The 21784-nt window shown below is 42.6% G+C and overlaps 1 protein-coding gene across 4 annotated transcripts in view; it reads right to left on the reverse strand.

Moving 5' to 3' along the window:
* Window positions 1-1021: 1021 nt before the first annotated feature.
* Window positions 1022-21784, reverse strand: part of ttc3 (tetratricopeptide repeat domain 3) — a 102679-nt gene continuing 81916 nt past the window's right edge. For all 4 annotated transcript variants that reach the window (XM_086007189.1, XM_086007187.1, XM_086007188.1 and 1 more), the window contains 13 exons: window positions 19435-19503; window positions 18765-18914; window positions 17879-18018; window positions 15563-15631; window positions 15325-15421; window positions 14008-14111; window positions 12387-12480; window positions 11850-11951; window positions 8773-9215; window positions 7978-8104; window positions 5616-5843; window positions 4504-4596; window positions 1022-3360 (listed from right to left, as the gene is read on the reverse strand). In XM_086007189.1, coding sequence (XP_085863315.1) covers window positions 3235-3360; window positions 4504-4596; window positions 5616-5843; window positions 7978-8104; window positions 8773-9215; window positions 11850-11951; window positions 12387-12480; window positions 14008-14111; window positions 15325-15421; window positions 15563-15631; window positions 17879-18018; window positions 18765-18914; window positions 19435-19503 — 1842 coding nt within the window. In that variant the 3' untranslated portion in view covers window positions 1022-3234. The remainder of the gene's footprint in view (window positions 3361-4503; window positions 4597-5615; window positions 5844-7977; window positions 8105-8772; window positions 9216-11849; window positions 11952-12386; window positions 12481-14007; window positions 14112-15324; window positions 15422-15562; window positions 15632-17878; window positions 18019-18764; window positions 18915-19434; window positions 19504-21784) is intronic.

The raw sequence follows: 21784 nt of genomic DNA on the forward strand, positions 1-21784 counted from the left end.
ACCACAGTGAAGTCATTTCAAGTCTAAGTACAGGAAACTTTGGTTTATCCGGAGGTTGTATGTCCGGAATACTCGATCTAACGGCAAAAATCAGGAGCCGTTTTCTATAAGTTTTTTTAGTTCTCGTTGCTTTTTTCCCCCCCCCAGTCAGGCACTGCAAGGTCTGTAGCTATAGCAACAGCTTCAGCTAGAGACGCTTGCAGCTGCAGCCGACTGTTTTGAAGCTGTTGCTAAGCAACAGGGTTTGTTGATTCACATGGAGCTTCTCAGTTCCGTATGTTTCAACATTAACGCTGGTATGTACGGCACCAGCTCGGTCCCGTCAGTGCTGGATATCAGAAAGTTTCCTGTACCCTTTTAATGATGTGATAATTGCTAATTACTGCCAATCAATCTCAGGCACTGAAAATGAACAAGTGTGGAGTCTTATTCCTTCAGGTTAATTGTTGCTGGAGATTTTTAAAATGTAAATTTTTTTTAAAGGCACTTTTCCTTTCTGTCTCTCTCCCTTAATCCAGTTTTTCCTTCCCTCTCTGTATCTGATTTGACATGAATTCACCCACTAATTTACAATTCCTTCTTGGTCCTTGCGCTCAGGCCTTCAATCTGCGATACCAACTTGTTTGCCCAGTTTCCCCTTGCTGGAACATTATCAGCAGACACTCAGAAAATTGGCACACAAAAAAATTTAGAAACTTCACTCGCGGGTCAAGTCTAACTAACGGCAGACACAGTGATGTCCTGCCACCGCAAATACCACCAGCTTTGTTTTCTTCCCGGTTTCAACGTGAATCCTACTTTTCATGATCTCCATTTTGTAATTTAACACCTCAACGAGGTGGGAGATAAAGACAGAGATGGAGAAAGGAAAAAATGTTTGTAAACAGGGTAAAAACATATTTCAATATGTGAAGCAAAAAGAAAATGTCAATATGTTAAGGACTGAATCCTGTTGATAGCCAGGGCAAGTGAGGGAGGGAAATGGATAGCCCGGTGAACATGGGTCTACATTAGACTGCAATAACATTCTAAATGCCATGTAGCTTTTATTTAAAGTTTCAATACAACTTTTAAAAACAGTAAAGCAATAAAATCATTAAAACAGTCAGTACAGGTTTATTTAATACAAACAGCATCACCTTTCAGATGTAGATCATGGGGCCCAGGTTCACCACAAAGCAACACATGGAACAAAATAGGTTGGGTGACATAATAGCAAAATACTGCAGATGCTGGAAATCTGAAATAACAGAAAATGCTGGAAATACTCAGCAGGCCAGGCAGCATCCGTGGAGAGAGAAACAGAGTTAACGTTTCAGGTCTGGGACCCGTCATCAGAACTGGAAAAAGCTGGAGATGGAACAGACATTAAGCAGGTGCAGAGACAGGGGGGGGGGGGTTTAGGATGGGAGGAAGGAATTGAAAGAACATACAGGAAACTCTCGTTTAAACGGCACCTAAATATCCAGAATTCTCTATTAACCGGCAAAATTCATACTCCAAAAACACCTCAATAACCGGAAATGTTGCCAAGTCCGAGTCCGAGTCTCCCACGGTGGCCGAGTTAGTCAGTGGGGGTAGTTCTCCAAACTGCCACTACTCGGCTTCTTGGCGCTGTTGGAAGTTGGAACACCTCAATAACAGGAGTCTGACTCTTTGTTTGTTAAAAATAGCCTCGGTAGATAACCCTCTCCGTCATCCGGAACTTTTAATTAACCGGCACCATCCCGGTCCCATCGGTGCCGGATACCAGGGAGTTTCCTGTACTGTGAAAATGTTGCAAATGGGAATGGCAAAATCATACTGCATGAAAAATGGGGGCAGGGATTATTATCTGAAATTGAACTTGATATTGAGTCCGGAAGGCTGTAAAGTGCCTAATCGAAAGATGAGGTGCTGTTCCTCGAGCTTACGTTGAGCTTCATTGGAACAATGTAATAGGCCGAGGACAGAGAGATCAGAGTGGGAGTGAAGCGGTGAATTAAAGTGACAGGCGACTGGAAGCTTGGGATCACCCTTACGGACTAAACGGAGGTGTTCCGCAAAGCGGTCGCCCAATCTGCGTTTGGTTTCCCCAATGTAGAGGAGACCGCATCGTGAGCAGCGAATACAGTAAATTGCAAGTACAAGTAAATTGCTGTTTCACCTGGAAGGGGTGTTTGGGTGACATGGTGTGTCGAGGAGGATTTCCTCCAGTGTACCCAAACCCTAATCTTTCTTACACAGGCAAATTATTAACTTACGTAGCTTTTGTTTTCTCCCCCCTCTCAAGATAGTGAACAGATTTTAACGGTGATTTGCACGTAAATTTGAACATTAAATAAACCCATTATGCTTCTAGCAGTTAATGTTGCCACAAACTGGAAGCTCAAACCATGATTACCTGAGAGTGAGGGGCAGATTGCACAATTCATTCAGGCCTGTGGCGTTTTAAAGTTTTTCTATCCTCAAATTCCCCACAGCAAGATGGCTTCTAAAATAACAATTTGCGTTTGTATACTGCCTTTACCATAGTATATGATGCACGAGATATATAAAAAACACACTTCAGTTGTTGCTGAGAAATAAAATAAATGCATATGGCACATGATGGTGCAAAGGCTTCTCCAAACAAAGACATCTCACCTTAAAAGAAATCCTTGTGTATTTCCGAAATATGAAGATCTATATATGATTTATATAAAGATAATTGTATGAATATTATATAAGACTTATGTAAGATATCCAGCTGGCTTATTTATTATATTGCAGAAATAATTTTTTTAAATGCCAACATTACAACCGAGTTGTGTTCAGCGTGTTGTTCCCTTGTAAATCTCAACAAGCCCTTGCTACAGAAATGAAGCGAGATCATGACCAGAATTGGGTCCTCCAGACAGAACAGCTGAACCCAGTTATACCCTTTCCCTTATCCCAGTGTTTAACGTGCTTGTTGCTCTGGTATGCTGACCGTTAAACGTTGGCGCTCCCGATCAGAGGCACTCGTCACTGAGATTTACAAAGAATTTACTGCGCGCACACACACATTTATCGAACCAGAATCCCATTTAGTTTTCTGCGCAAGTCTCAAGAAGTCACTTTTGTTTTGCACTCCATCCTAAAATCACAAGAAGCTTCATGGAAAAAAGAATGACTTTCACAGATGTATCCGAGAGTCGATGAAAAAAGTCGCAGAAAGTAATAACACAACTTCTACAATTCTATATAAAATCGATTCCCTCACACAACACACACTTAGGGAAAAGGAAAGGTCTGTGTATTTTTTATCATCCCAGACAGCGCAGGGAAGTCTTCAGGCAGGAGAGCATGAACTCGGCATGTAGGGCAGGTGCTATTCTCTCTCAGCCATTGCTTGATGCACTGGAGGATGACAAAATCAAAAAGAAAAGCATCTTTAGAACATTGTTATTCTACTGATTTCACATGGGACTAACAACGATACAATGTAATAACTGTCAGTGATGTTGAAGTACTTTGCTATTGACAGTTTTTAAATACAAAAAAAAAAAATCTTCTTTATGGGCCAATAAATAAACCACTTCCAGACTGACCAAGTGGTACAACTGGTCATTCTGCGAGCAGTTAACAGACAACAATCACATGCAACTTTCAACTGGCTAAATCAGGTTGTATCCTAAATTAACCACCTCTTCAGCCTCCATTGATTCAAAATAATCAGGAAAACACTACAATTCAAATAGCTTTGCAGGAGGAGCACTTTCCTCCTTTGTCATTCTCGATCCCGACTGAAAAATCAGGCCGGTAACCTGCATGGTTAAAGCTGGCGGGTTTCCCCTTCTCTGTAGCAGTCGCTATCCTCACCTTGACCACTTTCAAACTTGCCACTTGGAGAAGTTGCAGGAATGACCCTGTTTCCCATCCAGCTCACACCGCAACTCACCTGGATTTTCCAGAACTATCGGAACATCACTTTGACCTGGCCACTGGACGGTAGCCCTTTAGTGACAATGCTGCAGCAATTCTTACAGTATTACGTGATCCTGGCAGGAGGGCAGAGTTACACAAAAGACATGCTATGTGGCCACTGCAGCATTGCAAATCCTCTTTTATGCTCATCCATAAAACAGATTATCCAGTCATTTATCTCTTTGCTGTTTGTGGGAGCTTGCTGTGCGCAAATTGGGTGCTGCATTGCCTGTATTACAACAGTGACTCACTTCAAAAGTACTTCATTGGTTGTAAAGTGTTTTGGAACTTCCTGAGATCAAGAAATGCAGTTCGGTCTTTATTCATTTCAAGTTTCAATTGTCTCCTCTTGCCAATGAACATGGACATTCATTGAGTTATTCACTATCAGCAATAGTTTTAGTTTCTGGCTTCAGCATGTATGGAAGCAATCACTGGCTCGGTGACCTTTTATCAACCCCGTTCTCCCTTCCTTTTGGTATCTGTGCCCTTCCACCCCCATCATTACCATCTAAGCAGGTCATGTATTAAAATTGCTGAATGACAAAAATGAGATGAATTGACAGCTATGCTTACCCGTTCATGAAAGTGATGTTTGCATTGAAGCACACACATAGTGTCTGGGGTTAAATCCTCATGACAAATAATACATGGCTCGTCGTCAAATGTCTATGATGAGAAACAAGGAAAACTTTTCAACAACCAGCCGCACCAATTAAAAACCATCATGTTCACTGTGCTCCATCTAATGACCTTAGCTCTACTATTAGTCTCTCTTCCGCCCCCCCGCCCCCAACCTTGTTTAAATGCACCATGCTAGCAGGGGAAAGGGAGAATAGTCAACTAGAGCTTAATGTTTTCAATGGCCCAGAATTTACTGGAGAGGAGCATCTCGTGGTGTGCCCTGTTAAGACTTGTTCCTGCACCCTTCAGCTTAAAAAATGTTCATCAAAGTTGCTGGAAGTGCGAGCTGATAACGGCACGGTGAGGGTATCTGGGACCTCGGTGAACATCAGGGCAAACAGTATCGCCTCCAGCGATGAGATTTAAGGACTGAGAAATAAACAGAACTGAGCAACAGGTTGGATTAGATTGGGTGAATTCAATGTCAAATCAGGAAGAGAGAGTGGAATAAAGATTGGATTGAGAGAGAGAGAGAGAGAAAAAAGACAAAGGAAAAGTAGGATTTTTAAAATGTTTAAATTTGACATTTTAAAATCGCCAACAATTCACTATCTGAAGGAATGAGACTCATTTTTAATTATTCACATTCTGGGCCAGAGAGGTTGATTGTCAAGTCATTAACAATGATCACGTTGTTAAAAGGTACTTACGCTATTAATGACTAGGCTTAACTTTGTGGCGAGTTTAATGAGCAATTAATGTGCAAATGCAGCAACTTCATGAAACTCACGGGGAGGTTAAGGGAGAGGTGCCGTTCTCACGAAGCAGCAAATCGGCCAGTGATTCGCAATTCACGGGATACCTCTTACTCGCCACATGCCGCTTTGCGCATTAACAGCGCGCGTTGTTCACACACTTTTTTCCAACAAATTCTGCTCCATTATCTTGCCTGTTTATGCGCAAGAATTCGATATTTTGATTTTGTTTGTGCAGTGCGCCAGGAGTCTGAAGTCTTTTCTTATCCCTACCAAAGGTAATGAAATGTACACTGGACGGTCACTTACTGCAGGATCACTTCCGTGCCACTGGGAGGCAGTCTGAGCACTGACAGAGCGCCATGGCTGTGAAAGGGCATCTCGTGCTCTGCTGTTTCTGGCGGCTGAGAGAGTACTTGGTCTCGAGCCCTCGCTCGTTGCAGCAGGTATTGCGAGTGAAATAGCAGCAAAGTCAGAGCTCGGCCTTTGGTGAGCCAGGGTTGCTGGCTGTTGAAGGATGGCAGATGGAAACTGGACCTGTACGTCAAGGGTGGGGGGAAAAAGGAAAAACACATACATACATAATTAAACCTGCCACCTGCTCTTCATTCAAAATAATAAAACCAATTCTGGACACCATCGTTTAACTTTGATTTCAGTAAAACATATATGCGCGTTCTGGTCAAGCATTACAATTTTTAAGTAGCTGCTTTTAGTAAATGACATTGCAGAATTAAGTTTAGTAATATTTTCTTTTAGTTTAGTAATATTTGCCTTCAGCTGCTTAGGCCCAAAGCTCTGGAATTCCCTTCCTAAACGTCTCTGGCTCTCTCTCCTCCTTTAAGACACCCCTTACAACCTACCTCTTTGACCAAGCTTTTGGCCATCTATCCTTACGTAGTTCGAGGTCAAATTTTGTTTGATAACGCTCCTGTTAAGCGCCCTGGGACGTTTTACTACATTAAAGGTGCTATATAAATGCAAGTTGTTCTGGTTCAGAATGACCCAATTACTGCCATTTTACAGCTTTCCTTACAAATTTATATACCCTGCAATATTTTTCCATGAGGCATCAAGGCCAATTGCACCATCCTTATTGCAAACTGGCCGAGATGATCTGCCTCAATACAGACGAGGGATCACACAGCAGACAGGGTAACAAACAAAGCCGGGGGAGGGGAATGACAGTGCTTACTTATATTAGGTAATAATGTTACGACTTACAGCTCGCGTCAGCTGAAACAGTACTGGCTACAACACCGAGTTCCACAGGCATTGCACTGCAGGTTCAGTGGAATCTCGATTATCTGCAAAAATATGCAGAGATATTGGGAGACTGGTGAGGGTTGGGGTTTTTCAGGCTTGTTTTGAATAAAAAGAACACTGCCCTCGCGTCAGTGAATGAGTGGCCACTACAACAGCTGATCTGGTAGCTGATATTACAGATCCTCCACACACTCGCCTGCAAATTCAGCTAGAAAAATAGAATAGAAGACTATTGCGTTCACAAAGTGTTTTGTTTTGACTTTGTTTAGATTACCATGGGTCCACTTGGCTACAGAGGCGAGCGCCAAAGGCAGCAGGTGCTCATTTCCAGCAGAGCCAGGCAGGCAGCAGCCTGTGTAGCAGTCATCTCGGCGCATACTGCTTGGTGAACAGTGAATTTAAACACAATGATTTGAGCCCGTAGTCCCACCGAGGGTGACCCTTCGGAGGCTGCTGATGGGCTTTGTTGGGAGATGAACACGTACTGCCTTTGGCTCTCACCTCTGTAGTTTAAGGGGTTTATGCCCCATACAATCTTAAAGTCTAAATAAAACCCTCTTATAAAAGGGAAGTTACCTGAAATATACCATCTCTGGATCAGGCGAGTGCACAGAGGTGTTGTAATATGATCTGGCAAACCAGCTGTTCCAGCGACAGCTGCTGTGTAATGGAGGTGAGGCGGACGGAGGGAGATTAGTGAGGAGAGGTTTTAAAAAAAATTTGTTCTGGGTTGTAGGCATCGCTGGCAAGGCCAGCATTTATTGCCCATCCCTAATGGCCCTTGAGAAGATGGTGCTGAGCCGCCTTGAACCGCTGCAGTCCGTGTGGTGAAGGTGCTCCCACAGTGCTGTTAGGGAGGGAGTTCCAGGATTTTGACCCAGCGACGATGAAGGAACGGTGATATATTTCCAAGTCAGGATGGTGTGTGACTTGGCGGGGAACTTGGAGGTGATGGTGTTCCCATGCACCTGTTGTCCTTGTCCTTCTAGGTAGAGCAATCAGCAATGTACGGTGATTTGGGGACACTTGGATTATGGCAGATAGTGGAGGTTCCACTGTAATGGCGGATAGAAACAGGCACGCTTTGCTTGGAGATCGGGGGTACTGTCATTCTTGTTCACAGCACAAGTGGCAAGGCAGATCAAACTGAACAAGTTTTGTTTTAAATCTCCACACAGAAATACAGAACATAGCGGGGGGGGGGGGGGGGGGGAAGAAAAGAATTCAAACCTATACCTCACCACATTCTTGTCCCACACACTACGGGAGTAAACCTTTCAAACCACTTAGATGCCTCCCCTATCCTGTTAAACAGTAGAGGGGCAAGACAGGCATCAACCTTACACAAACATTTAACCCTTTCAATTTGTGTATTACACAAAGCCAAGCCTCAGTAGTCGCTCACCTTTGTTTTGTCCTGATGATCCAGGATAAGATCTGCCACTCGGTTGATTATTTCATCGTACACTAATCCAGATAGGGAACCGCCATTTGCACGACGGACTTCTTTAATGAAGTTAGTCAGACTGACCCTGAAAAGCAAAAATGCAGGGCAAGATGGAAAATGGCGTACAAAACAAATGCACACATTTTATGCAGAGGCACCAACAGAAGCTTGTTAGTTCAACCGGCTGGAACGTTATCCTTTCACCCATAGAACCTGGAGTCAAGTCGAACCCAGGTTAGTGCAGGTGCAAGGATAAACTGTGTTAATGTCAACCCTGCTCTAAATGAATATGGATTCCACAGTCTGGAATTATTCCTTCCCGGCATTGATTGAGCAGTATCCTCAGAAAGGCTACAAAAAACAGGATTGTCTCTGACTGTGAGGTTAAGAGGCTGGCGGCAATGCACACTGTTGAGATAGTGTAGGCGTAGGTTGTCTCCTATGCTCTGCCCAACCTGAAATGCTCATTGCCGACACCATGTAACTCTAGAGATCCTCCCAAAAGATGCAATCATTTCCATTTCATCACATTCCCTTGATAAGAACACAGTCAGAGAGAGAGAGAAAGAAAATGAATGAAATCAGAGTGAACAGCTAGGGCCCAGCATTGGTTTAAAAAAAAACTATCGCTGACCTTATTACTGTACTACTGGAATCCAGCAACATTTGGTTAGTTTTGAATTAAACCTGCTCAGAATCACAGAAATGTTCATGTAATATGAAGTAATTTTGTTAATTGTGAAGCAAATTTACCTTGTATAATGGGGGAACATGGCTAAGAGACGGCTAATGATCTTATCAAAGCTGTTCTTGGATTGCTGAGATTTCGGATTCGCGGGCTGGTTTGTAGAAGGCTGAGTATCAGCAGAGGTCGCAAGTTCAGGTACTGTAGGCGTTGCTGATCGATTATTTAATGGTGACCAGGTAGACGAAGAAGCTTCACTCTGAATTTGGTTTAAGGAAGACTCGTTTTGAAAGCTGGATGTCCCAGATTTCCGAGACAGAGACTTGGTCTTTGCTTCAGCGGTTCTTGGGGCCGCTTGCATTAGAGAAGCCAGGGCTTTCTGTGTTGTAATAGATGAGGCTTGTGGAATAGATGAAATTTGGTTTTGCATCTGGAAGCCCAATAACTGACTTGGAGGAGGGAAAGATGCTATAATAGCAGGGTCATCAATGGGAGGCTTCTCCAGCATTATCTGAAATTGAAAAAACACTTATTTTAAAATGGCAACAAGATGAGAATATAAAAATATTTGTGCTTTTTCTGTACAGCATTTTGTTTTCCTTCTAAACTCAGTTGCTCAAATGGTATGCACTTGACTCCCAATCAGGTAGTCAAACCCACATTTAGACCCATCACCGAGGCTATTCGCTTCCACTTCCAAAACATGACCTCCCTCCCCTTACTGCTGCTTAAACTCACATCCACGTCTTTGAGTCACTTCCAGATTTGACTTTTCAAATGCCCTCCTTGTTGGGCCCCCCACCCCGAACACCGCCCTACATGATGAACTCCTACTCATCCAGAACTCTTGTTGCTTGCGTCCTATCCTGTACAAAGCCCCATTTCACCTACCACCCCCATCCGTGCTCATCTTCACTGTCTCTCCATCCTCTGGTGCCTCGATTTCAAAATCCTTGTCCAGTCTTCAAATCCTTCCTTGGCTTCACCCTTCCCTGCCTTTACAACTTCCTTTAGAACCCTACGTTCCTGCCCACAGCCTCGAGTCTAACACTGATCTCTCCTCTTAGATCTACTGCATGCTTCTCTGCCCCTCCCCCCAACTTATATTTCCTCCAGAGGCCCATTTGGCTTGGTACATCTCTACACATTTGTAAAAAAAACAATTAAAAGCTATCCCTTCAATACCACCTTCCTTAGCCCTACTCCTCCAACTGAAGCCTATCACTTAACCGCAAAATGCCTGGCAATGGTTTGATATATTAAGGGCAGTGTGAAAATGCAAGTTATTGTAACTATCAGCAATGAGAAGACTAGTCGAGTCTCTCTCCATCTCCCCCCAAAGGTTCGTGAGTTGAAGCACAGCACTGTATTAAAGTGCCACCCACACTGACATTGACACACACACAGGATAGGAACAAACATCAGTGATAGCACAGAAAGACACTGCATCTGTAGGGACATGATGTGGAGATGCCAGTGTTGGACTGGGGTGGACAAATGTGAGAAGTCACACAACACCAGGTTATAGTCCCAACAGCTTTATTTGAAATCACAAGCTTTCGGAGCGCTGCTCCTTCGTCAGGTGTTGGACTATAACCTGGTGTTATGTGACTTCTCACATCTGTAGGGACAGGAAGAGAGGAAAGACAGGAGTGAAAATTCTTATGGCCTCGCCCTCACGTATTATTCAAAAGGTCCATCAAAGCCGCTTTTACATTTACTTTTGGCTGGCAGATTCTGTAGCCCACTAAGTTAGGGACGGACAGGAAGTCATGCAGATGGGAGCAGGAAGTCGCAAAGGAACATACAGATTAAGTGAGTGGGCAAAACTATGGCAGATGGAATTCAATTGTAGGCAAGTGAGAGGTTATCCACTTTGGACTGCAGAAAGATTATTTTCTAACTGGTGAGGAACTAGAAACTGTAGAGGAGCAGAGGGGTTTGAGAGTCCAAGTACACCAATCATTAAAAGCTAGTATACAGGTATATAAAGCAACTAAAAAGGCTAATGGAGTGCTGGCCTTTACCTCAAGGGGGCTGGAAGGCAAAGGGGAAAAGGTGATGCTTCAGCTGTACAGAGCCTTGGCCTGACCCACGTGGAGTACTGCGGACAGTTTTGGGCACCACCCCTCAGGAAGGACAGATTGGCCTTGGAGTGGGTGCAGCAGAGATTCACCAGAATGAGGCCGGAGGTTAGAGGATTAAATTGTGAAGAGGACAGGTTGCATAAACTTGGCTTGTATTCCCTCGAATATAGAAGACCGAGGGGTGATCTGATCAAGGTGTTTAAAATGTTCAAAGGATTCAATAGGGTCGATGCCGAGAAACTATCTCCTCTTAAAATTAGAGCGCAGCCATTTAGGTGGGATATCAGAAAGCACTTTTTCCACAAAGGGTAATAGAAATCTTGAATTTTCTCCCACAAAAGGCTGTGGATACTAGGACAATTGGAGCTGTCAAGAGTGAGACCAATAGATTTTTTGTTAGGTAAGTGTATCAAGGGATACAGAGCTATGGCAGTAAATAGAGTTGAGGTTCAGATCAGTCATGATCTGACTGAATGGAGGAGCAAGCTCGAGGGTCTGAAGGACTTCCTCCTGTTCCTAGACTTCCCTTGGCCTACAGCAAATTAAGCTAAGACTGTCAGATATGATGGAAAATTGGTTGCTTGGCCACCATTCTATGTCCCAGTGCCTGCTGTGGATCTAACTGCATCTATTGTGCCTTTGACAACATCATGAACACGTATTTCCCTGTCCCTCATGTTTTGTGTGTCACAACAGCACTAGTTGATGACAATCTACACACGTTAGTCCTATGCTGCCAGTTAATGTCAGTGGACCAGTGTTCTTAGGCTATTCTCAAGACCCATCCTGTAATATAAAAGAACCAAAGACTGGCCGTAGTGATTTGTTTTGTGAGCTTACACATGTGTCCTTCAGCTAAAGTCCTAAATGTGCGCAATCACAGCAGAAGCATTTTCTCAAGGTCCCGTGTTTTCGAATTGGATAAATGCTCAATTCTGTCCGATTTGAATTACCTGTAGTATAACTGAAGCATGATGCAGGATGTAGGCCCTTCGACAGAATGCATCTACATGGTTTCAAAAGTGTTTTGGAAAAAAAAGACTTCACTGAATACTTACGTTAGAACTGGGTGGCGCTGGGAGGCTTGGAATAGGCACTGATGCAAGGCTGCTCAGTTCTGCTCCAGTTTTTACCCGAGTCATCTGATCATTAAAGTGCATCTGTAAAAGATAAATACTTTGCATTAGTGTTCAAGCTTCAGAAGTTCGATGCTTTTCTGCAAAGCAGGAATGAAAAGTCAACTTGGCAAACTCTACTGATAAAGACCATCAACCTCCATCCAGAAATCTCAAGTCTCGGTTCAGCATGGCATGTTGAGGGACGAGAAGGGACCTATCCTATTCTTCAGAACATTATTGGGTACTCAACTGGGTGAGGGAAATACACAGTATAAGCACAATATCAAGTCAATTGAAAACTGAATGATCCCATTGTTTTATAGTAATTTATACTGCATGCAAGGTAATTTACAGAACTTTATGTGCAGTAAACATTCTTTTCTGATTAACTATTCTTGTTTTGGTAACCGTGTCATCAAGGCAACACTTGGACTAAAGGCGATGACTACAGTTGTGCCAAATCCAAGACAAACTCACCTCACTTTGATGGATTTGCTGCTTGATTTTAAGTAGAAAAGATTCCCAGGCAGCAATCGACATCAGTAGTTGTGGAATAGCCAAGGTTGGTCTGCTGCATAAAGAGAGAGAAGAACATTCAGATGTCATAAGGCCACTGTTTGAATTGCAAGCACTGTCGCTTTAACCCCTACACTGATAGCAGCTACTGTTCAGGCTGGTCATTTCTTAGCATTTCCCTCCTTCAAAAGGGACATTAGGCACTTCTGACGTGCACATCTTCAGTCATATGTCGGTAATAGATTTCTCATCAGAAAAGATCATATATCGAATGATCCCTGCATTTATTTTTTGCTTCTTCTCATGATGTGGCCAGCAGTGGCAGAGCTGTGTTTATAACCCCTCGAATTGTCTGGGGGGCTGCCTTTGGAAGGCGTTTTTACATCCAAGTGGCTTGCTAGTCTAATTCGGAGGATAATAAGCGTCAACCACTTGAGGTGGGTCAAGAGTCACGTGTAGGCCAAGACCAGGCATGAACGACATTAGTGAACTAGTTGAGTATTTTTTTTAAACATACATAAACTAGTTTTGATGGTCATTTTCTTCTGGTGCCAGTCCACAAATGACCAGATTTAGCGATTTCAATTTTACATGTTGCCGGAGTGGGATTTGAACCCTCAACCACTGGGCTACTCATCCAATACCATAACCACTACACTGCCGTGCCCTTGAAATGAGTGTCCGCACATGCTGGACAAGGACAGGATGAGGGCCGGCTGTGATGCCAGTCTAGGGACTCGAAGAATGACCACATGGAGCTGCACCAAAGCATGAATCAGAAGGGGGGGGGGGGAAAAGAGAGAGAAAGAGGAGGGGAGGCAAACGGGTCAAATTTGTTGAGGGTACCAAAACGAGTAGCGTTAGTGAATTTGGAAGAGACAGCTTAGAAATTTAACAAATGGGCTGAAACGGCCAAGGATGAAGCGAAAGAGACCCTAGAGTCTTAGACTCAACACGTCCAACCAGTGCAGAGCAGTAACTAACAAAGCCAATAGGAAGTTGAACAATATAGAGTGCGAGTCAGAATAAGTCATGGCCAGACCACACCAAGTATGGTGTCCAATTCTGGTCACAGGGAAGACTTTCAAGCACTGGAGACAGTGCAAAGAAGAGCTGTGAGGAATATCCCAATGTTCAAGATGTGAGTTATGAGGAAAGACTGGAGAAACCCAGGGTTTTTAGCCTTGAAAGGAAATATCAGACAGGTGAGATTATGGGAATTGAAAGGGTAAATCTGGAATAGTACTTTAAATTAAATTATGGTAGGACAAGGGGACACAGGTACAAATTAGTAAAAGATAAATTTAGGACAGATATCATGAAATTATTTCTCATACAAAATGATCAATACGTGGAATGGACTTCTGTTAGAGTAGTCAGGGTGAAAATCCTGTGATCGTTTAACTATTGGATGCCAGAATGATTGGGGGGGGCGGGGAGCTTGAGGATTTTTCTGGCTGGGTGAACGGAGATGGGCCAAAAGGCCTTCCTCACCTGGAATTATCTTACGGGAAATTGGCAACAACAAAACAGAAGAGCCACTAACTGCAGAATTATAAACCAGACGGTAGTTCACTCTCACCTGGCAGCCATTGCTTTCATTTTATCTAGATGACTTTTTGCATCTTCAGCTGCTTGGTAATGGAAAAACAATTGTGTGGTCCGCCGGCCCTCCAGCACAGACACCTGAGCCAAGAGGAGGGAAAGGTAATATAGAGAGGTCAAAAAAAAAAACAGGTGCCACTTCAATCAAGAGAAGATTTTAAATTGACTTTAAAAAAAATCAATCTTCATAAAATAGTAATAACACAATCCTCAAAACTATACTCACGATGTGACCACATTATTTTCTGGTTTCGTACTAATTAAAGATCACCTTTTGTTCCCATCTTCGATAATCATGTCTGAATGAAACTATGCCCTTCAGATTTTTGCCTACATTTGTTGAGAGGAAACCACAGAACTGTAATGTTTCAATTGGAGATCTTTGTTGGCTCCGCCAATAGATTAATGGACAAGTCCAACGTGGTGTAGTGTTGAGGTATAGAGATCAAGAAGGCCCCAGTTCAATCCCTGATTAGGTGCATTGAGAGCACTGCCGTTGATTTTAGTGTAAAAGGAGATGGTTGGGGAAAGAAATAAATCAGTTCTTCAGCTTGCTACCCAGTATCGCTTGCTAGAAGGTGTGCAGGTGAGGTTGTCAGGTTTATCTATCATATGAAGAGAAAGGAGAGAAATGATACAAGGAGAGAGAGAGGTGACCTAAATTATTGCTGAACAGCAAGGAGATGCTGCAACAAAGGTGGAAGCACTGCTCAGGCATTGCAGTGTTCTCTTTCCTCCCCACATTTCAAGACATGATACTCATTTTAGCCATCTTGGAAGGATGAAAGGTTGAGTGAATCTTGCTGAGATTCAAATCCATCTGGCTTCAAGTTCAGCAGTCAGACAACTGAGCTATTTAACTGCTCTCACCTGCATGGCCTCCCCCCACCCCTCTCTCCTGTGTGAATGGATTGTGAATCTTTGGAATTTTCTCCCCCAAATGGCTGTGGATGCTGAATCGTTGAGTATATTCAAGGCTGTGATAGTTGGACTTTTGGACTCTAGGGAAATCAAGGGACATGGGGAATCGGGCGGGACAGTGGAGTTGAGGTCGATGATCAGCCATGGTCTCATTGAATGGTGGAGCAGGCTCGAGGGGCTGTATGGCCGACTCCTGTTCCTAATTCTAATGGGTTGCTGACGCTTACTGTCCAGACTTACACATGAAGAATGACCACTTGGGTACAGTACCAGTGGGCTCCTGGGGTGGTGGGACTGTACCCAGGCACAAGTCACAGGCTTCAGAAGAGAAAAGAGGATTAAAAAGAGATAAAATTGAAAATAAAATCTCTACCTCTGCTGCACTGGCTCTTTGATTCGTTTCTTGGTACACGTCAACACTCTTTTTAATGGCTTCTTCCAGCTTTTTCTTTTCTCTTGATGACTGATTACTAAGAATTCAGCAAAAATAATTATCTTTTAAGCAGCATAAAGGAATGTGCAATCATTTTCTATTATCATTTTTAAAATATAAATGTAGTAATAAAACACACATTTCAGAAACGTTTGTTGGGAGTCCAAAAAAAACTTACTCAATTTCCTCAAATTCTTGAAAACGTTTTTCATAAAGCTGTTCTCTATCCTGAATATTTTGAGTGTACCTTCAGGGGAAATAAGAAAAAAAAGACATTACAAGTTAACTATAAAACACCAGGCATGGTGCAATGGCAGGGTAGGACACAGGTTAGATTCTCCCACTCTCGAGTTCCTGAATCTCAAAGTGGGCCACTTCCAGGTGGTCCCAAACAGAGGCCAGGCCAGAGAGAGGGGTTAATGGGTAGACCAAAGAAAGACATCAGTAATAACATCAGAAAATGCTGGAAATACTCAGCAGGCCAGGCAGCATCCGTGGAGAGAGAAACAGAGTTAACATTTCAGGTCTGGGACCCTTCATCAGAACTGGAAAAAGCTGGAAATGTAACGGATATTAAGCAGGTGTAGAGACAGGGGGGGGGGGGGGGGTTTAAGGAGGGGAGGAAGGAATTGAAAGAACATCCTGTGAAAATGTTGCAAATGGGAATGGCAAAATCATACTGCATGAAAAAATGGGGGCAGGGATTATTATCTGAAATTGTTGAACTCGATATCGAGTCCGGCAGGCTATAAAGTGTCTAATAGAAAGATGAGGTGCTGTTCCTCGAGCTTACGTTGAGCTTCATTGGAACAATGTACAGGAAACTTTAAGATATCCGGCACCGACGGGACCGAGCTGTTGCCGTCCCATCAAAACTGCCGGACAAACCAGCGCTAATGTTAAAACATACGGAGCTTTTGAGCTCCGTATCTAGCAACAAACCCTGTTGCTTAGCAACAGCTTCTAAACAGTCGGCCGTAGCTTGCAAGCGTCTCTGTAGCTAAGCAACAGCTTTAGCTAGACCTTGCAAAGCCTGACTGGTGAAAAAAAAGCAATGAAAAGAAAAAAAACTTACTGAACCGACTCCTGAATTTTGCCGGTGGATCGAGATTTCCGGTTGTTTGGGTGCCGGTAAATCGAGAGTTTCCTGTATTGATTTTACTCACATTTGATTCAGGTCAGCAAGAGATTTAACTTTTGACCTCCAGATAAACCAAAGTTTCCTGTAATAGGCCGAGGACAAAGAGAGCCGAATGGGAGTGAAGCGGAGAATTAAAGTGACAGGCGACCGGAAGCTCAGTGTCACCCTTACGGACTGAACGGCGGTGTTCCGCAAAACGGTCGCCCAATCTGCGTTTGGTCTCCCCAATGTAGAGGAGACCGCATCGTGAGCAGCGAATACAGTATATTAGATTGCAAGAAGTATGTCGCTTAGAATCTGCTTGAAGAAAGGCAAAAACAAAGGCCTTGGGGATTTGCCTACAGACCAAAGAATAAAAAAATCAGGAAAAATTGGAGGGATTTAACATTCCTTAAAAACCAGTATTCAGTTTTCGCTCAAGACTTAACAGATGGCAAGAATGTTTAGAAACAGCGAAAGGACATTAGGCCCAACAAGTCTGTCCCTATCCACCTTCTTACTATATCTCAATATAGTTTCTCTCCAGAAAGAGATCCAATTGTCTTGAACCCCTAAATACTCCAACAGCCTTCTCTGGTAATATTCTTCAAACTTGTTGCTCTGTGCATGGAAACTTTCTGCCCGACTTCTCCTCTTATTCGTAATTTTTTAACTTGCATCTGCTGGCATTTGTACCTCTCACTTTAGTGAACAATTTGCCTGGAGCAATTTTGTAATTTCTCTTAATCATCTTGAAAACTTCAATTCCTCAGAACAATTATTATTCTAAAACCATTTATGGAAAAATAAGTGGCATACACTCATCTAGAATCTCCCAGGCCCACAAAAACAGGGGCTTTCGTATCTCAAGACAACGAGAAAACACACGCACAGTTTCTTTCTAATATGATCAACAATCTTTTAAGCTGCATTCGGTCCATACAGGTACAGATAAATCAGGTAGCTACATTATATTATGCCTCAGGTCAGCCAAAGACATATTAATCTATGTAAATTCTGGATACAGGAAACTCTTTTATCCGGCACCGACGGGACCGGCGTGGTGCCAGTTTATCAAAAAGTCTGGATTACAGAGAGTTATAGTTAAAAGGTACGAGAGCTCTGTACACAGCAACAAATCCAGGCTTCCCTGTTGCTTAGCAACAGCTGCAAGAACCCCGGCCACAGACCAAGCGTCCCTGTTGCTTAGCAACAGCTGCAGACACACCCGATTACACAGCCAAGAATCAAGAAATGGCCACTAATATGAAGAAAAACTTAACTGAACCTACTCCTGAATTTTGCCGGTTAACCAAGATTTCCGGTTGTTTGGGTGCCGGTAAAGCGAGAGTTTCCTGTATTGATTTTACTCACATTTGATTCAGGTCAGCAAGAGATTTAACTTTTGACTTGAGTATCTTTAAGGTGTCGTTATTTTCTCGCTTTTCTTGTTGACTCTTCTTGATTTCACCCTCCAAGTCTTGGCGTAGCAAGTCCAAATCAGATTTTAGTAGCTGCACAGACAAGATTTATAAATTAGAACATTTTTCAACATGCTTTGAGTTAAGTGTTTATCTAAAGGGATGGAAAGTATTCCAGCAAGCGTGACACACAGGCAGTTCATGCTATATGCAAGACTCTTAATATTTTATTAGTTGACATCTCGTGGTGCTGCACACGGGTAGATTTTAAATACTGCGATAGTGTAAAATGGGAGGATAGCAAATCGGCAGCTCGCTTTACATCACGCCCGATTTTTTATTTCCGTGGACTAAAATGGAAATAAAAATTGGGAGATGTAAAACGGGCTGCCAATTCGCTATCACCAGTTTTACACTCTCTCACAAAAAGTTAAAATCTACCTCGCAGGGAGTCATGTGTAGGCTCGAGGCGAAACAATATTTGAAGGCGAGAGGTATTTCCAGCACAGTGCGCAGACATAATTCAGTCCCCAATTTTAAAGTCCTATATTGTCATTTAAAAAAAATAGTATTTTGGTTTTTATTATTTATGCTTAAATAGAAAAACGTAGGACAATTTAAGAAGCAGAAGTAAAGCTGACTAGAACAGTACAGGCTGAGGATCTGAGACACAAAACAGAGGCATTATACATTGCCACCGCAGGCAGGAAGATATAATTACAGCGAGAAGTTTACATAGCCAGTTTCCAGTATAAGTGTGCACATAAGAATTTATAATGATAGTGACTGCAGATCTGAGTTACAACATACAAATTCTAGCTAGATAAATTTGCACGTACCTCATTTTTCTGTATGAATTCAGACATCTTTTCTTCAAGTGCAGTAATTTCATTTTTGCTGCGGATCGCAAGCTGGTCATATTTTTCTTCTGCTTCTTGCAGCTGTTGCTGCAGAACATTGTGCTCTTTCTCAATCCTCAAGATATCGCCCTATTGAGGGCACCAAGCCACAAATTATTAGCTTTAAATTGTATCAAGATGGTTTAACAGCTCTAAAAAGTACAGCGTTGGATCTTTGCTCCCCATCAGCAATGCATTGCTCAACATGATGCTGCGACTATACCATTATCTTATGGCGCCAGAAGATCATGGGTTCAAGCCTCACTCCAGAGGCTTGAGCACATAATCCAAGCTAATACCTCAAGGGCAGTACTGAGGGAGTGCTGCACTGCCCGAGGTGCCGTCCTTCAGATGACACGTTAAACCGAAGCTGGGCTTAAAAAAAATCTCATGCCACTATTTGAAGAAAAGCAGGGGAGTTCTCTCCCAGTATTTATCCCTCAACCAACATCACTAAAACAGATTTATCTCGTTGCCATTTGAGAGACCTTGCTGTATGCAAACTGGCCGCCGTGATCAAAAAGTAATTCATTGGTTGCAAGAATCTTTGGGATCTTTCGAGGATGTGAAAGGCACTATATAAATGAAAGTTCTTTCTTTCATCACTTACCTGTTGATTTTCAAATGGTTGAAATGGATCAGTATTGATTTTGGTGTTACATAAAGATTCCCGATGAACCTACAACAGATCCAGACACAAATATTTTCAACAACAGGCATTCAATTGTACAAAAAAACCCCATCAGAACAACTTCCCTTAATTTCCATCTAAACAATGCTGGCTAGAAATAGCTAAATTCCTTCCAAGGACTTCAAAACCATGGAACTCTTTACCTCCCTTAATCTACAGGATTTCCAAACTCAAGCTTGGCATCATCTCAACACTATTTCCTGATTTAATGCATCTTCTCTCCTACTCTATTGTATCTTGGTGTTCTGGCTCACCTCAATTTGGCAATAATTACAATGTATTTACAACACAGAAACAGGCCATTCGGCCCAATAGATCCACACCAGCCTCCTCCCACCCTTCTTCATCTAACCCCATCAACATATCCTCTATTCCTTTCTCCCTCATGTACATCTATACTATTTGCCTCGACTACTCCCCGTGATAGTGAGTTCCATATTCTCACCACTCTCTGGGTAAAGAAGTTTCTCCTGAATTCCCTAATGGATTTATCAGTGACTATTTTATATTGATGTTCTGGTCTCACCCACAAGTGGAAACATCTCTACATCGACCCTATCAAACCCTCCCATCAGGTCACCCCTCAGGCTTCTCTTTTCTAGAGAAAAGAGCCCCAGCCAGTTCAATCTTTCCCGATAGGTATAACCTTCTCAGTTCTGGTGCAATTCTAGTAAATCTTTTTTTGCACCTTCTGCAGTGCCTCCATGTCCTTTTTATAATGATATAAGAAACTAGAACTGTTCACAGTGCTCCAAGTGTGGTCTAACTAAGGTCTATACAAGTTTAACATAACTACACTGCTTTTCAATTCTATCCCTCTATAAATGAACCCCAGTGTTTTGTTTACTTTTTAAATGGCTTTATTAACCTGCGTCACTACTTTTAGTGATTTGTGTATCTGTACCCACAGATCCTTCTGTTCCTCTACCTCATTTAGACACTATATTCCAATGAGTATGTGACCTCCTTATTCTTCCTACCAAAATGTACTACCTCACACTTATCTATATTGAAACAAGAAGCCACAGTCATGAGACATGCTGGTCTGTATATATTATTTATTTACTTTTTTAAAAAGCTAAATATTCTTAGTTTTTGTTTGGGACGGTATGCGATCCAAGCTCAAGACTTCCAATCTTTCCTCATTGCTGATCCCCTTTACAGTTGGAGCCAGTCCCGTTTCTCTTCTCTGTACAATATCCAAAGTATTGATGCGCTTTTTGTAGTATGGTGATCAGAACTGATCAATGTACTGTAAGTAAAGCCTGACCAGCTTTAGAGTAGTCTCTGTAGGCTTGTATTCTACTGCAGGAAACTCTCGATTTACCGACACCTAAATTAACCGGAAATCTCTGTTAACCGGCAAAATTCAGGAGTAGGTTCAGGTAAGTTTTACCTCAGATTAGTGGCCGTTCCTGGATCTGTGGCTGTGTAAACGGGGTTCCTGCACTTGTTGCTAAGCAACAGGGACGCTTGGTCTGTGGCTGGAGTTCCTGCACATTGCTAAGCAACAGGGAAGCCTGGATTTGTTGCTGTGTACGGAGCTCTCGTACCTTTTAACTATACCTCTCTGTAATCCGGACTTTGATAAACTGGCACCACGCCGGTCCCGTCGGTGCCAGATAAAAAAAGTTATCTTTATTATATTTAATTGCTTTGCTACATTGTCTAGATATTGTATCCTACCATCACTCCCATTTTGAATCCTCCCTCTGCCAAATTCAGTTTCATTCATCATATACTTGTGATGAACCAATGAGGAAAAGATCACATTTAATGTTAAATTTAATTTGCTATCTGTCTGCCTAATTGCATTGCCCATTTAACCCCCAGCTGCATCAACTGTCTCTATTGCACACCCTACTTTAACTGCACTCAGTTTCTTGCAAGCTTGGGCAATTCCAGACAATCCCGCCGAGCCAGACCAAGGAATTGGTTCCCAACAAAATCAATGAAGTTCCTCCAGCCATGAACTGTAATAGCAGGTCCCCAAAGCAGAAATGCTTTGATAAGGACATCTTGTAATAGATAATAGATAACATTGAGACAGAGGGATAAATAATTTATATATGAAGTATTCTCACATTTCTTTCCTTCTCCTTTAACGGTCTAGAAAATGTTGGCTACAAAATTTAATGAAGTGAATAGTATTTGATTTCTGTTCCAGATTATATAGTAGTGAACTGTTTATCTTGGGATGTTCTGTGAAGGAATACCAGGGTAGAGCACAACAATGGAAGTATTTCTGGAAATGATTCCCCCACTTTTT

This window comes from Somniosus microcephalus, chromosome 14, assembly GCF_052327205.1.
Source record: "Somniosus microcephalus isolate GS21.2 chromosome 14, FLI_Smic_1.0, whole genome shotgun sequence".
NCBI classification, from domain to species: Eukaryota; Metazoa; Chordata; class Chondrichthyes; order Squaliformes; family Somniosidae; genus Somniosus; species Somniosus microcephalus.